The 20,000-nt window shown below is 40.6% G+C and overlaps 1 protein-coding gene across 2 annotated transcripts in view; it reads left to right on the plus strand.

The window, feature by feature from the left end:
- Positions 1-20,000, plus strand: part of LOC135526801 (vascular endothelial growth factor receptor 3-like) — a 397,127-nt gene that overhangs the window by 371,469 nt on the left and 5,658 nt on the right. For both annotated transcript variants that reach the window (XM_064955467.1, XM_064955466.1), the window contains exons 27-28: positions 310-434; positions 18,364-18,496. In XM_064955467.1, the coding sequence (XP_064811539.1) occupies positions 310-434; positions 18,364-18,496 (258 nt within the window). The remainder of the gene's footprint in view (positions 1-309; positions 435-18,363; positions 18,497-20,000) is intronic.

The following is a 20,000-nucleotide window of genomic DNA, read 5'->3' on the forward strand; positions in this document are numbered from 1 at the left end:
TGTAGGATGTTAAGGACTGATGTTATATTCTGTAGGATGATAAGGACTGATGTTATATTCTGTAGGATGATAAGGACTGATATTATATTCTGTAGGATGATAAGGACTGATATTATATTCTGTAGGATGATAAGGACTGATATTATATTCTGTAGGATGATAAGGACTGATATTATATTCTGTAGGATGATAAGGACTGATATTATATTCTGTAGGATGATAAGGACTGATATTATATTCTGTAGGATGATAAGGGCTGACTGATATTATATTGTGTAGGATGATAAGGACTGATATTATATTCTGTAGGATGGTAAGGACTACATCCCCCTGAATCCGTCCCAGAGCTCTGAGGAAGACAGCTTCTCTCAGGCCTCATCACGACCCACTTCACAGGAGGAGATGAGATTGGCCTGTCACAGCATACCCATCAGGTACCATACTACTGTCTATAACACCATCAGGTACCATACTACTGTCTATAACACCATCAGGTACCATACTACTGTCTATAACACCATCAGGTACCATACTACTGTCTATAACACCATCAGGTATCATACTACTGTCTATAACACCATCAGGTACCAAACTACTGTCTATAACACCATCAGGTACCATACTGCTGTCTATAACACCATCAGGTACTATACTACTGTCTATAACACCATCAGGTACCATACTACTGTCTATAACACCATCAGGTACCATACTACTGTCTATAACACCATCAGGTATCATACTACTGTCTATAACACCATCAGGTACCATACTACTGTCTATAACACCATCAGATACCATACTACTGTCTATAACACCATCAGGTACCATACTACTGTCTATAACACCATCAGGTACCATACTACTGTCTATAACACCATCAGGTACCATACTACTGTCTATAACACCATACTCCTGTCTATAACACCATCAGGTATCATACTACTGTCTATAACACCATCAGGTACCATACTACTGTCTATAACACCATCAGGTATACTACTGTCTATAACACCATCAGGTACCATACTACTGTCTATAACACCATCAGGTATACTACTGTCTATCACACCATCAGGTACCATACTACTGTCTATAACACCATCAGGTACCATACTACTGTCTATAACACCATCAGGTACCATACTACTGTCTATAACACCATCAGGTACCATACTACTGTCTATAACACCATCAGGTATCATACTACTGTCTATAACACCATCAGGTACCAAACTACTGTCTATAACACCATCAGGTACCATACTGCTGTCTATAACACCATCAGGTACTATACTACTGTCTATAACACCATCAGGTACCATACTACTGTCTATAACACCATCAGGTACCATACTACTGTCTATAACACCATCAGGTATCATACTACTGTCTATAACACCATCAGGTACCATACTACTGTCTATAACACCATCAGATACCATACTACTGTCTATAACACCATCAGGTACCATACTACTGTCTATAACACCATCAGTTACCATACTACTGTCTATAACACCATCAGGTACCATACTACTGTCTATAACACCATCAGGTATACCACTGTCTATAACACCATCAGGTACCATACTACTGTCTATAACACCATCAGGTACCATACTACTGTCTATAACACCATCAGTTACCATACTACTGTCTATAACACCATCAGTTACCATACTACTGTCTATAACACCATCAGGTACCATGCTACTGTCTATAACACCATCAGGTATACCACTGTCTATAACACCATCAGGTACCATACTACTGTCTATAACACCATCAGGTACCATACTACTGTCTATAACACCATCAGTTACCATACTACTGTCTATAACACCATCAGGTACCATACTACTGTCTATAACACAATCAGTTACCATACTACTGTCTATAACACCATCAGGTACCATACTACTGTCTATAACACCATCAGGTATACTACAGTCTATAACACCATCAGGTACCATACTACTGTCTATAACACCATCAGGTACTATACTACTGTCTATAACACCATCAGGTACCATACTACTGTCTATAACACCATCAGGTACCATACTGCTGTCTATAACACCATCAGGTACTATACTACTGTCTATAACACCATCAGGTACCATACTACTGTCTATAACACCATCAGGTACCATACTACTGTCTATAACACCATCAGGTACCATACCCCTGTCTATAACACCACCAGGTATCATACTACTGTCTATAACACCATCAGGTACCATACTACTGTCTATAACACCATCAGGTACCATACTACTGCCTATAACACCATCAGGTACCATACTACTGTCTATAACACCATCAGGTACCATACTACTGTCTATAACACCATCAGGTACCATACTACTGTCTATAACACCATCAGGTACCATACTACTGTCTATAACACCATCAGGTATACCACTGTCTATAACACCATCAGGTACCATACTACTGTCTATAACACCATCAGGTACCATACTACTGTCTATAACACCATCAGTTACCATACTACTGTCTATAACACCATCAGTTACCATACTACTGTCTATAACACCATCAGGTACCATGCTACTGTCTATAACACCATCAGGTATACCACTGTCTATAACACCATCAGGTACCATACTACTGTCTATAACACCATCAGGTACCATACTACTGTCTATAACACCATCAGTTACCATACTACTGTCTATAACACCATCAGTTACCATACTACTGTCTATAACACCATCAGGTACCATACTACTGTCTATAACACCATCAGGTATACTACAGTCTATAACACCATCAGGTACCATACTACTGTCTATAACACCATCAGGTACCATACTACTGTCTATAACACCATCAGTTACCATACTACTGTCTATAACACCATCAGGTACCATACTACTGTCTATAACACCATCAGGTATACCACTGTCTATAACACCATCAGGTACCATGCTACTGTCTATAACACCATCAGGTATACCACTGTCTATAACACCATCAGGTACCATACTACTGTCTATAACACCATCAGGTACCATACTACTGTCTATAACACCATCAGTTACCATACTACTGTCTATAACACCATCAGGTACCATACTACTGTCTATAACACCATCAGGTATACTACAGTCTATAACACCATCAGGTACCATACTACTGTCTATAACACCATCAGGTACCATACTACTGTCTATAACACCATCAGTTACCATACTACTGTCTATAACACCATCAGGTACCATACTACTGTCTATAACACCATCAGGTATACCACTGTCTATAACACCATCAGGTACCATACTACTGTCTATAACACCATCAGGTACCATACTACTGTCTATAACACCATCAGTTACCATACTACTGTCTATAACACCATCAGTTACCATACTACTGTCTATAACACCATCAGGTACCATACTACTGTCTATAACACCATCAGGTATACTACAGTCTATAACACCATCATGTACCATACTACTGTCTATAACACCATCAGGTACTATACTACTGTCTATAACACCATCAGGTACCATACTACTGTCTATAACACCATCAGGTACCATACCCCTGTCTATAACACCACCAGGTATCATACTACTGTCTATAACACCATCAGGTACCATACTACTGTCTATAACACCATCAGGTACCATACCCCTGTCTATAACACCACCAGGTATCATACTACTGTCTATAACACCATCAGGTACCATACTACTGTCTATAACACCATCAGGTACCATACTACTGCCTATAACACCATCAGGTACCATACTACTGTCTATAACACCATCAGGTACCATACTACTGTCTATAACACCATCAGGTACCATACTACTGTCTATAACACCATCAGGTACCATACTACTGTCTATAACACCATCAGGTACCATACTACTGTCTATAACACCATCAGGTACCATACTACTGTCTATAACACCATCAGGTACCATACTACTGTCTATAACACCATCAGGTACCATACTACTGTCTATAACACCATCAGGTACCATACTACTGTCTATAACACCATAAGGTACCATACTACTGTCTATAACACCATCGGGTACCATACTACTGTCTATAACACCATCGGGTACCATACTACTGTCTATAACACCATCAGGTACCATACTACTGTCTATAACACCATCAGGTACCATACTACTGTCTATAACACCATCAGGTACCATACTACTGTCTATAACACCATCAGGTACCATACTACTGTCTATAACACCATCGGGTACCATACTACTGTCTATAACACCGTCAGGTACCATACTGCTGTCTATAACACCATCAGGTACCATACTACTGTCTATAACACCATCAGGTACCATACTACTGTCTATAACACCATCAGGTACCATACTACTGTCTATAACACCATACTCCTGTCTATAACACCATCAGGTATCATACTACTGTCTATAACACCATCAGGTACCATACTACTGTCTATAACACCATCAGGTATACTACTGTCTATAACACCATCAGGTACCATACTACTGTCTATAACACCATCAGGTATACTACTGTCTATCACACCATCAGGTACCATACTACTGTCTATAACACCATCAGGTACCATACTACTGTCTATAACACCATCAGGTACCATACCCCTGTCTATAACACCACCAGGTATCATACTACTGTCTATAACACCATCAGGTACCATACTACTGTCTATAACACCATCAGGTACCATACTACTGCCTATAACACCATCAGGTACCATACTACTGTCTATAACACCATCAGGTACCATACTACTGTCTATAACACCATCAGGTATACTACTGTCTATAACACCATCAGGTACCATACTACTGTCTATAACACCATCGGGTGCCATACTACTGTCTATAACACCATCAGGTACCATACTACTGTCTATAACACCATCAGGTACCATACTACTGTATATAACACCATCGGGTGCCATACTACTGTCTATAACACCATCAGGTACCATACTACTGTCTATAACACCATCAGGTACCATACTACTGTATATAACACCATCAGGTATACTACTGTCTATAACACCATCAGGTACCATACTACTGTCTATAACACCATCAGGTACCGTACTACTGTCTATAACACCATCAGGTACCATACCCCTGTCTATAACACCACCAGGTATCATACTACTGTCTATAACACCATCAGGTACCATACTACTGTCTATAACACCATCAGGTACCATACTACTGCCTATAACACCATCAGGTACCATACTACTGTCTATAACACCATCAGGTATACTACTGTCTATAACACCATCAGGTACCATACTACTGTCTATAACACCATCAGGTACCGTACTACTGTCTATAACACCATCAGGTACCATACCCCTGTCTATAACACCACCAGGTATCATACTACTGTCTATAACACCATCAGGTACCATACTACTGTCTATAACACCATCAGGTACCATACTACTGCCTATAACACCATCAGGTACCATACTACTGTCTATAACACCATCAGGTACCATACTACTGTCTATAACACCATCAGGTACCATACTACTGTCTATAACACCATCAGGTATACTACTGTCTATAACACCATCAGGTACCATACTACTGTATATAACACCATCAGGTACCATACTACTGTCTATAACACCATCAGGTACCATACTACTGTCTATAACACCATCAGGTACCATACTACTGTCTATAACACCATCAGGTACCATACTACTGTCTATAACACCATCAGGTACCATACTACTGTCTATAACACCATCAGGTACCATACTACTGTCTATAATACCATCAGGTACCATACTACTGTCTATAACACCATCAGGTACCATACTACTGTCTATAACACCATAAGGGACCATACTACTGTCTATAACACCATCGGGTACCATACTACTGTATATAACACCATCAGGTACCATACTACTGTCTATAACACCATCAGGTACCATACTACTGTCTATAACACCATCAGGTACCATACTACTGCCTATAACACCATCAGGTACCATACTACTGTCTATAACACCATCAGGTACCATACTACTGTCTATAACACCATCAGGTACCATACTACTGTCTATAACACCATCAGGTATACTACTGTCTATAACACCATCAGGTACCATACTACTGTATATAACACCATCAGGTACCATACTACTGTCTATAACACCATCAGGTACCATACTACTGTCTATAACACCATCAGGTACCATACTACTGTCTATAACACCATCAGGTACCATACTACTGTCTATAACACCATCAGGTACCATACTACTGTCTATAACACCATCAGGTACCATACTACTGTCTATAATACCATCAGGTACCATACTACTGTCTATAACACCATAAGGGACCATACTACTGTCTATAACACCATCGGGTACCATACTACTGTATATAACACCATCAGGTACCATACTACTGTCTATAACACCATCAGGTACCATACTACTGTCTATAACACCATCAGGTACCATACTACTGCCTATAACACCATCAGGTACCATACTACTGTCTATAACACCATCAGGTACCATACTACTGTCTATAACACCATCAGGTACCATACTACTGTCTATAACACCATCAGGTATACTACTGTCTATAACACCATCAGGTACCATACTACTGTATATAACACCATCAGGTACCATACTACTGTCTATAACACCATCAGGTACCATACTACTGTCTATAACACCATCAGGTACCATACTACTGTCTATAACACCATCAGGTACCATACTACTGTCTATAACACCATCAGGTACCATACTACTGTCTATAACACCATCAGGTACCATACTACTGTCTATAATACCATCAGGTACCATACTACTGTCTATAACACCATCAGGTACCATACTACTGTCTATAACACCATAAGGGACCATACTACTGTCTATAACACCATCGGGTACCATACTACTGTCTCTAACACCATAAGGTACCATACTACTGTCTATAACACCATCGGGTACCATACTACTGTCTATAACACCATCGGGTACCATACTACTGTCTATAACACCATCGGGTACCATACTACTGTCTATAACACCATCAGGTACCATACTACTGTCTATAACACCATCAGGTACCATACTACTGTCTATAACACCATCGGGTACCATACTACTGTCTATAACACCGTCAGGTACCATACTACTGTCTATAACACCATCAGGTACCATACTACTGTCTATAACACCATCAGGTACCATACTACTGTCTATAACACCATATTCCTGTCTATAACACCATCAGGTACCATACTACTGTCTATAATACCATCAGGTACCATACTACTGTCTATAACACCATCAGGTACCATACTACTGTCTATAACACCATAAGGGACCATACTACTGTCTATAACACCATCGGGTACCATACTACTGTCTCTAACACCATAAGGTACCATACTACTGTCTATAACACCATCGGGTACCATACTACTGTCTATAACACCATCGGGTACCATACTACTGTCTATAACACCATCGGGTACCATACTACTGTCTATAACACCATCGGGTACCATACTACTGTCTATAACACCATCAGGTACCATACTACTGTCTATAACACCATCAGGTACCATACTACTGTCTATAACACCATCAGGTACCATACTACTGTCTATAACACCATCGGGTACCATACTACTGTCTATAACACCGTCAGGTACCATACTACTGTCTATAACACCATCAGGTACCATACTACTGTCTATAACACCATCAGGTACCATACTACTGTCTATAACACCATCAGGTACCATACTACTGTATATAACACCATCAGGTACCATACTACTGTATATAACACCATCAGGTATCATACTACTGTATATAACACCATCAGGTACCATACTACTGTATATAACACCATCAGGTACCATACTACTGTCTATAACACCATCGGGTACCATACTACTGTCTATAACACCATCGGGTACCATACTAATGTCTATAACACCATCAGGTACCATACTACTGTCTATAACACCATCAGGTACCATACTACTGTCTATAACACCATCAGGTAACATACTACTGTCTATAACACCATCAGGTATACTACTGTCTATAACACCATCAGGTGCCATACTACTGTCTATAACACCATCAGGTACCATACTACTGTCTATAACACCATCAGGTACCATACTACTGTCTATAACACCATCAGGTACCATACTACTGTCTATAACACCATCAGGTATACTACTGTCTATAACACCATCAGGTACCATACTACTGTCTATAACACCATCAGGTACCATACTACTGTCTATAACACCATCAGGTACCATACTACTGTCTATAACACCACCAGGTACCATACTACTGTCTATAACACCATCAGGTACCATACTACTGTATATAACACCATACTCATGTCTATAACACCACCAGGTATCATACTACTGTCTATAACACCATCAGGTATTATACTACTGTCTATAACACCATCAGGTACCATACTACTGTATATAACACCATCAGGTACCATACTACTGTCTATAACACCATCAGGTACCATACTACTGTCTAACACCATCAGGTACCATACTACTGTATATAACACCATACTCATGTCTATAACACCATCAGGTATCATACTACTGTCTATAACACCATCAGGTATCATACTACTGTCTATAACACCATCAGGTACCATACTACTGTCTATAACACCATCTACTGTCTATAACACCATCAGGTACCATACTCCTGTCTATAACACCATCGGGTACCATACTACTGTCTATAACACCATCAGGTACCATACTATAGTCTATAACACCATCAGGTACCATACTACTGTCTATAACACCATCTACTGTCTATAACACCATCAGGTACCATACTCCTGTCTATAACACCATCGGGTACCAAACTCCTGTCTATAACACCATCAGGTACCATACTACTGTCTATAACACCATCAGGTACCATACTACTGTCTATAACACCATCAGGTACCATACTACTGTCTATAACACCACCCAGTACCCTACTACTGTCTATAGCACCATCAGGTACCATACTACTGTCTATAACACCATCAGGTATCATACTACTGTATATAACCATCAGGTACCATACTACTGTCTATAACACCATCAGGTGCCATACTACTGTCTATAACACCATCAGTTACCATACTCCTGTCTATAACACCATCAGGTACCATACTACTGTCTATAACACCATCAGGTACCATACTGCTGTCTATAACACCATCAGGTACCATACTACTGTCTATAACACCATCAGGTACCATACTACTGTCTATAACACCACCCGGTAACCTACTACTGTCTATAGCACCATCAGGTATCATACTACTGTATATAACCATCAGGTACCATACTACTGTCTATAACACCATCAGGTACCATACCCCTGTCTATAACACCATCAGGTACCATACTACTGTCTATAACACCATCAGGTACCATACTACTGTCTATAACACCATCAGGTACCATACTACTGTCTATAACACCACCCGGTAACCTACTACTGTCTATAGCACCATCAGGTACCATACTACTGTCTATAACACCATCAGGTATCATACTACTGTATATAACCATCATGTACCATACTACTGTCTATAACACCATCAGGTACCATACTACTGTCTATAACACCATCAGTTACCATACTGATGTCTATAACACCATCAGGTATCATACTACTGTCTATAACACCATCAGGTACCATACTACTGTCTATAACACCATCAGGTACCATACTACTGTCTATAACACCATCAGGTACCATACTACTGTCTATAACACCATCAGGTACCATACTACTGTCTATAACACCATCAGGTACCATACTACTGTCTATAACACCATCAGGTACCATACTACTGTCTATAACACCATCAGGTACCATACTACTGTCTATAACACCATAAGGGACCATACTACTGTCTATAACACCATCGGGTACCATACTACTGTCTCTAACACCATAAGGTACCATACTACTGTCTATAACACCATCGGGTACCATACTACTGTCTATAACACCATCGGGTACCATACTACTGTCTATAACACCATCGGGTACCATACTACTGTCTATAACACCATCAGGTACCATACTACTGTCTATAACACCATCAGGTACCATACTACTGTCTATAACACCATCGGGTACCATACTACTGTCTATAACACCGTCAGGTACCATACTACTGTCTATAACACCATCAGGTACCATACTACTGTCTATAACACCATCAGGTACCATACTACTGTCTATAACACCATCAGGTACCATACTACTGTCTATAACACCATCAGGTACCATACTACTGTCTATAACACCATACTCCTGTCTATAACACCATCAGGTACCATACTACTGTCTATAATACCATCAGGTACCATACTACTGTCTATAACACCATCAGGTACCATACTACTGTCTATAACACCATAAGGGACCATACTACTGTCTATAACACCATCGGGTACCATACTACTGTCTCTAACACCATAAGGTACCATACTACTGTCTATAACACCATCGGGTACCATACTACTGTCTATAACACCATCGGGTACCATACTACTGTCTATAACACCATCGGGTACCATACTACTGTCTATAACACCATCGGGTACCATACTACTGTCTATAACACCATCAGGTACCATACTACTGTCTATAACACCATCAGGTACCATACTACTGTCTATAACACCATCAGGTACCATACTACTGTCTATAACACCATCGGGTACCATACTACTGTCTATAACACCGTCAGGTACCATACTACTGTCTATAACACCATCAGGTACCATACTACTGTCTATAACACCATCAGGTACCATACTACTGTCTATAACACCATCAGGTACCATACTACTGTCTATAACACCATACTCCTGTCTATAACACCATCAGGTATCATACTACTGTCTATAACACCATCAGGTATCATACTACTGTCTATAACACCATCAGGTACCATACTACTGTATATAACACCATCAGGTATCATACTACTGTATATAACACCATCAGGTACCATACTACTGTATATAACACCATCAGGTACCATACTACTGTCTATAACACCATCGGGTACCATACTACTGTCTATAACACCATCGGGTACCATACTAATGTCTATAACACCATCAGGTACCATACTACTGTCTATAACACCATCAGGTACCATACTACTGTCTATAACACCATCAGGTAACATACTACTGTCTATAACACCATCAGGTATACTACTGTCTATAACACCATCAGGTGCCATACTACTGTCTATAACACCATCAGGTACCATACTACTGTCTATAACACCATCAGGTACCATACTACTGTCTATAACACCATCAGGTACCATACTACTGTCTATAACACCATCAGGTACCATACTACTGTATATAACACCATACTCATGTCTATAACACCATCAGGTATCATACTACTGTCTATAACACCATCAGGTATTATACTACTGTCTATAACACCATCAGGTACCATACTACTGTCTATAACACCATCGGGTACCATACTACTGTATATAACACCATCAGGTACCATACTACTGTCTATAACACCATCAGGTACCATACTACTGTCTAACACCATCAGGTACCATACTACTGTATATAACGCCATACTCATGTCTATAACACCATCAGGTATCATACTACTGTCTATAACACCATCAGGTATCATACTACTGTCTATAACACCATCAGGTACCATACTATAGTCTATAACACCATCAGGTACCATACTACTGTCTATAACACCATCTACTGTCTATAACACCATCAGGTACCATACTCCTGTCTATAACACCATCGGGTACCAAACTCCTGTCTATAACACCATCAGGTACCATACTACTGTCTATAACACCATCAGGTACCATACTACTGTCTATAACACCATCAGTTACCATACTCCTGTCTATAACACCATCAGGTACCATACTACTGTCTATAGCACCATCAGGTACCATACTGCTGTCTATAACACCATCAGGTACCATACTACTGTCTATAACACCATCAGGTACCATACTACTGTCTATAACACCACCCGGTAACCTACTACTGTCTATAGCACCATCAGGTATCATACTACTGTATATAACCATCAGGTACCATACTACTGTCTATAACACCATCAGGTACCATACTACTGTCTATAACACCATCAGGTACCATACTACTGTCTATAACACCATCAGGTACCATACTACTGTCTATAACACCATCAGGTACCATACTACTGTCTATAACACCACCCGGTAACCTACTACTGTCTATAGCACCATCAGGTACCATACTACTGTCTATAACACCATCAGGTATCATACTACTGTATATAACCATCATGTACCATACTACTGTCTATAACACCATCAGGTACCATACTACTGTCTATAACACCATCAGTTACCATACTGATGTCTATAACACCATCAGGTATCATACTACTGTCTATAACACCATCAGGTACCATACCACTGTATATAACACCATCAGGTACCATACTACTGTCTATAACACCATCAGGTACCATACTACTGTCTATAACACCATCAGGTATCATACTACTGTATATAACCATCAGGTACCATACTACTGTCTATAACACCATCAGGTACCATACTACTGTCTATAACACCATCAGGTACCATACTACTGTCTATAACACCATCAGGTATCATACTACTGTCTATAACACCATCAGGTACCATACTACTGTATATAACACCATCAGGTATCATACTACTGTATATAACACCATCAGGTACCATACTACTGTATATAACACCATCAGGTATCATACTACTGTCTATAACACCACCAGGTACCATACTACTGTCTATAACACCATCAGGTACCATACTACTGTCTATAACACCATCAGGTACCATACTACTGTCTATAACACCATCAGATACCATACTACTGTCTATAACACCATCAGGTACCATACTGCTGTCTATAACACCATCAGGTACCATACTATAGTCTATAACACCATCAGGTACCATACTACTGTCTATAACACCATCTACTGTCTATAACACCATCAGGTACCATACTCCTGTCTATAACACCATCGGGTACCAAACTCCTGTCTATAACCCCATCAGGTACCATACTACTGTCTATAACACCATCAGGTACCATACTACTGTCTATAACACCATCAGGTACCATACTACTGTCTATAACACCATCCGGTACCTTACTACTGTCTATAGCACCATCAGGTACCATACTACTGTCTATAACACCATCAGGTATCATACTACTGTCTATAACACCATCAGGTACCATACTACTGTCTATAACACCATCAGTTACCATACTGCTGTCTATAACACCATCAGGTACCATGCTATAGTCTATAACACCATCAGGTACCATACTACTGTCTATAACACCATCTACTGTCTATAACACCATCAGGTACCATACTCCTGTCTATAACACCATCGGGTACCAAACTCCTGTCTATAACACCATCAGGTACCATACTACTGTCTATAACACCATCAGGTACCATACTACTGTCTATAACGCCATCAGGTACTATACTACTGTCTATAACACCATCAGGTACCATACTACTGACTATAACACCATCAGGTATCATACTACTGTCTATAACACCATCAGGTACCATACTACTGTCTATAACACCATCAGGTACCATACTACTGTCTATAACACCATCAGGTACCATACTACTGACTATAACACCATCAGGTACCATACTACTGTCTATAACACCATCAGGTACCATACTACTGTCTATAACACCATCAGGTACCATACTACTGTCTATAACACCATCAGGTACCATACTACTGTCTATAACACCATCAGGTACCATACTACTGTCTATAACACCATCAGGTACCATACTACTGTCTATAACTCCATCAGGTACCATACTACTGACTATAACACCATCAGGTACCATACTACTGTCTATAACACCATCAGATACCATACTACTGTCTATAACACCATCAGGTACCATACTACTGTCTATAACACCATCAGGTACCATACTACTGTCTATAACACCATCGGATACCATACTACTGTCTATAACACCATCAGGTATCATACTACTGTCTATAACACCATCAGGTACCATACTACTGTCTATAACACCATCAGATACCATACTACTGTCTATAACACCATCAGGTACCATACTACTGTCTATAACACCATCAGGTACCATACTACTGTCTATAACACCATCAGGTACCATACTACTGTATATAACACCATCAGGTATCATACTACTGTCTATAACACCATCAGGTACCATACTACTGTATATAACACCATCAGGTATCATACTACTGTATATAACACCATCAGGTACCATACTACTGTATATAACACCATCAGGTATCATACTACTGTCTATAACACCACCAGGTACCATACTACTGTCTATAACACCATCAGGTACCATACTACTGTCTATAACACCATCAGGTACCATACTACTGTCTATAACACCATCAGGTACCATACTACTGTCTATAACACCATCAGGTACCATACTGCTGTCTATAACACCATCAGGTACCATACTATAGTCTATAACACCATCAGGTACCATACTACTGTCTATAACACCATCTACTGTCTATAACACCATCAGGTACCATACTACTGTCTATAACACCATCAGGTATCATACTACTGTCTATAACACCATCAGGTACCATACTACTGTATATAACACCATCAGGTATCATACTACTGTATATAACACCATCAGGTACCATACTACTGTATATAACACCATCAGGTATCATACTACTGTCTATAACACCACCAGGTACCATACTACTGTCTATAACACCATCAGGTACCATACTACTGTCTATAACACCATCAGGTACCATACTACTGTCTATAACACCATCAGATACCATACTACTGTCTATAACACCATCAGGTACCATACTGCTGTCTATAACACCATCAGGTACCATACTATAGTCTATAACACCATCAGGTACCATACTACTGTCTATAACACCATCTACTGTCTATAACACCATCAGGTACCATACTCCTGTCTATAACACCATCGGGTACCAAACTCCTGTCTATAACCCCATCAGGTACCATACTACTGTCTATAACACCATCAGGTACCATACTACTGTCTATAACACCATCAGGTACCATACTACTGTCTATAACACCATCCGGTACCTTACTACTGTCTATAGCACCATCAGGTACCATACTACTGTCTATAACACCATCAGGTATCATACTACTGTATATAACCATCAGGTACCATACTACTGTCTATAACACCATCAGGTACCATACTACTGTCTATAACACCATCAGTTACCATACTGCTGTCTATAACACCATCAGGTACCATGCTATAGTCTATAACACCATCAGGTACCATACTACTGTCTATAACACCATCTACTGTCTATAACACCATCAGGTACCATACTCCTGTCTATAACACCATCGGGTACCAAACTCCTGTCTATAACACCATCAGGTACCATACTACTGTCTATAACACCATCAGGTACCATACTACTGTCTATAACGCCATCAGGTACTATACTACTGTCTATAACACCATCAGGTACCATACTACTGACTATAACACCATCAGGTATCATACTACTGTCTATAACACCATCAGGTACCATACTACTGTCTATAACACCATCAGGTACCATACTACTGTCTATAACACCATCAGGTACCATACTACTGACTATAACACCATCAGGTACCATACTACTGTCTATAACACCATCAGGTACCATACTACTGTCTATAACACCATCAGGTACCATACTACTGTCTATAACACCATCAGGTACCATACTACTGTCTATAACACCATCAGGTACCATACTACTGTCTATAACACCATCAGGTACCATACTACTGTCTATAACTCCATCAGGTACCATACTACTGACTATAACACCATCAGGTACCATACTACTGTCTATAACACCATCAGATACCATACTACTGTCTATAACACCATCAGGTACCATACTACTGTCTATAACACCATCAGGTACCATACTACTGTCTATAACACCATCGGATACCATACTACTGTCTATAACACCATCAGGTATCATACTACTGTCTATAACACCATCAGGTACCATACTACTGTCTATAACACCATCAGATACCATACTACTGTCTATAACACCATCAGGTACCATACTACTGTCTATAACACCATCAGGTACCATACTACTGTCTATAACACCATCAGGTACCATACTACTGTATATAACACCATCAGGTATCATACTACTGTCTATAACACCATCAGGTACCATACTACTGTATATAACACCATCAGGTATCATACTACTGTATATAACACCATCAGGTACCATACTACTGTATATAACACCATCAGGTATCATACTACTGTCTATAACACCACCAGGTACCATACTACTGTCTATAACACCATCAGGTACCATACTACTGTCTATAACACCATCAGGTACCATACTACTGTCTATAACACCATCAGATACCATACTACTGTCTATAACACCATCAGGTACCATACTGCTGTCTATAACACCATCAGGTACCATACTATAGTCTATAACACCATCAGGTACCATACTACTGTCTATAACACCATCTACTGTCTATAACACCATCAGGTACCATACTCCTGTCTATAACACCATCGGGTACCAAACTCCTGTCTATAACCCCATCAGGTACCATACTACTGTCTATAACACCATCAGGTACCATACTACTGTCTATAACACCATCCGGTACCTTACTACTGTCTATAGCACCATCAGGTACCATACTACTGTCTATAACACCATCAGGTATCATACTACTGTATATAACCATCAGGTACCATACTACTGTCTATAACACCATCAGGTACCATACTACTGTCTATAACACCATCAGTTACCATACTGCTGTCTATAACACCATCAGGTACCATGCTATAGTCTATAACACCATCAGGTACCATACTACTGTCTATAACACCATCTACTGTCTATAACACCATCAGGTACCATACTCCTGTCTATAACACCATCGGGTACCAAACTCCTGTCTATAACACCATCAGGTACCATACTACTGTCTATAACACCATCAGGTACCATACTACTGTCTATAACGCCATCAGGTACTATACTACTGTCTATAACACCATCAGGTACCATACTACTGACTATAACACCATCAGGTATCATACTACTGTCTATAACACCATCAGGTACCATACTACTGTCTATAACACCATCAGGTACCATACTACTGTCTATAACACCATCAGGTACCATACTACTGACTATAACACCATCAGGTACCATACTACTGTCTATAACACCATCAGGTACCATACTACTGTCTATAACACCATCAGGTACCATACTACTGTCTATAACACCATCAGGTACCATACTACTGTCTATAACACCATCAGGTACCATACTACTGTCTATAACACCATCAGGTACCATACTACTGTCTATAACTCCATCAGGTACCATACTACTGACTATAACACCATCAGGTACCATACTACTGTCTATAACACCATCAGATACCATACTACTGTCTATAACACCATCAGGTACCATACTACTGTCTATAACACCATCAGGTACCATACTACTGTCTATAACACCATCGGATACCATACTACTGTCTATAACACCATCAGGTATCATACTACTGTCTATAACACCATCAGGTACCATACTACTGTCTATAACACCATCAGATACCATACTACTGTCTATAACACCATCAGGTACCATACTACTGTCTATAACACCATCAGGTACCATACTACTGTCTATAACACCATCAGGTACCATACTACTGTATATAACACCATCAGGTACCATACTACTGTCTATAACACCATCTGATACCATACTACTGTCTATAACACCATCAGGTGTCATACTACTGTCTATAACTCCATCAGGTACCATACTACTGTCTATAACACCATCAGGTACCATACTACTGTCTATAACACCATCAGATACCATCCCCATCTGGTGTCCTCTGGGGTCCTCTGGGGTCCTCACTCAACAACCACTCTTCCTGGGGTCCTCTGGGATTCTCACTCAACAAATATACATAACGTAGGGGATGTGTGTGTGTGTGTGTGTGTGTGTGTGTGTATGTGTGTGTGTGTGTGTGTGTGTGTGTGTGTGTGTGTGTGTGTGTGTGTGTGTGTGTGTGTGTGTGTGTGTGTGTCAGGTATTATAACTGTGTGCCCTTCGCTGGCTGTGTGTTCGTGGGGCCGTCGAAGCTGTCGTCATGCCAACCCAGAGTGAAGACATTTGAGGAGCTACCAATGGTAACGGCCTGGTATAAAACCCACAACAACGGAGTAAGATCTGTCTCCCCTGCACTCTCTCTCTATCCCTCTATCATTGAATCTCTCTCCATCCCTCCATCATTGTATCTCTATCTCTCCATCCCTCTATCATTGTATCTCTCCATCCCTCTGTCATTGTATCTCACCATTGCTCTATTCAAACTGCCAAATGTCAAACGGTTGGTGACATTTAATCAAATCTCTCCTGAGGGACTCTCCTGAGGGACTCTCCTGACTTAAGATCTGTTTTTTGGGTCTTCCTTTGACACCGCCTAGTATAGAGGTCCTGGATGGCAGGAAGCTTGACACCAGTGATGTACTGGGCCGTACGCACTACCCTCTGTCGTGCCTTATGGTCAGATTTTGATCAGTTGCCAAACTAGGCGGTGATGCAACCGGTCAGGATGCTCTCGATGGTGCAGCTGTATAACTATTTGAGGATCTGGGGACCCATGCCAAATACTTTCTCTTGAGGGTGAAAAGGTTTTGTCGTGCCCTCTTCATGACTGCCGTGGTGTGTTTGGACCATGATAGTTTGTTGATGATGTGGACACAAAAGAACTTGAAACTCTCGACCCACTCCACTACAGGCCCGTCGATATTAACGGGGGCCTGTTCGGCCCGCTTTTTCCTGTAGTCCACAATCAGCTCCTTTGTCTTGCTCACGTTGAGGGAGAGGTTGTTGTCCTGGAATCACACTGCCAGGTCTCTAACCTCCTTATAGGCTGTCTCATCGTTGTCGGTGATCAGGCCTACCACTGTTGTGTCGTCAGCAAACTTAATGATGGTGTTGGAATCGTGTTTGGCCACACAGTTGTGGGTGAACAGGGAGTACAGGAGGGGACTAAGGGGCCCCAGTGTTGAGGATCAGCGTGGCAGATGTGTTGTTGCCTACCCTCACCACCTGGGGGCGGCCCACCAGTAAGACCCGTCAGGAAGTCCAGGATCCATTTACAGAGGTAGGTGTTTAGTCCCAGGGTCCTTAGCTTAGTGATGAGCTTCGTGTGCACTATAGTGTTGAACGCTCAGCTGTAGTCAATGAACATCATTCTCACGTAGGTGTTCCTTTAGTTCAGGTGAGAAAGGGCAGTGTGGAGTGCAATTGAGATTGGGTCATCTGTGGATCTGTTGGGGCGGTATGCGAATTGGAGTGGGTCTAGGGTGTCTGGGATGATGGTTGTCAGGATTTGGCCAGGGTTGTTCCGGGTTTTGGTCAGTAGATGCCCCCATTGTGCTTTTTGTCCCTATGTTTTTCCCTTGATCCCCATTATTATTTGCACCTGTGTCTCGTTTCCCCTGATTGTATTTAAACCCTTTGTTTCCCTCAGTTCTGTGCTCTGTGTTTGTATGTTAGCACCCTGCCCTAGTGTTCTGTGTGCTCTTGTCGATTCCGGGTGACGTTCTTGTGGTATTCTTTTTTTTGTTTTTGTTTATTTTTTGGTGAGTTTCTTTTGAGGTCTTTTTGTGTTTTACCTACCACCTTTTGGATTTGCCATTTTTTGTATTTTAGGATTTT

The sequence above is a fragment of the Oncorhynchus masou genome, chromosome 32 (assembly GCF_036934945.1).
Source record: "Oncorhynchus masou masou isolate Uvic2021 chromosome 32, UVic_Omas_1.1, whole genome shotgun sequence".
Classification (NCBI taxonomy): domain Eukaryota; kingdom Metazoa; phylum Chordata; class Actinopteri; order Salmoniformes; family Salmonidae; genus Oncorhynchus; species Oncorhynchus masou.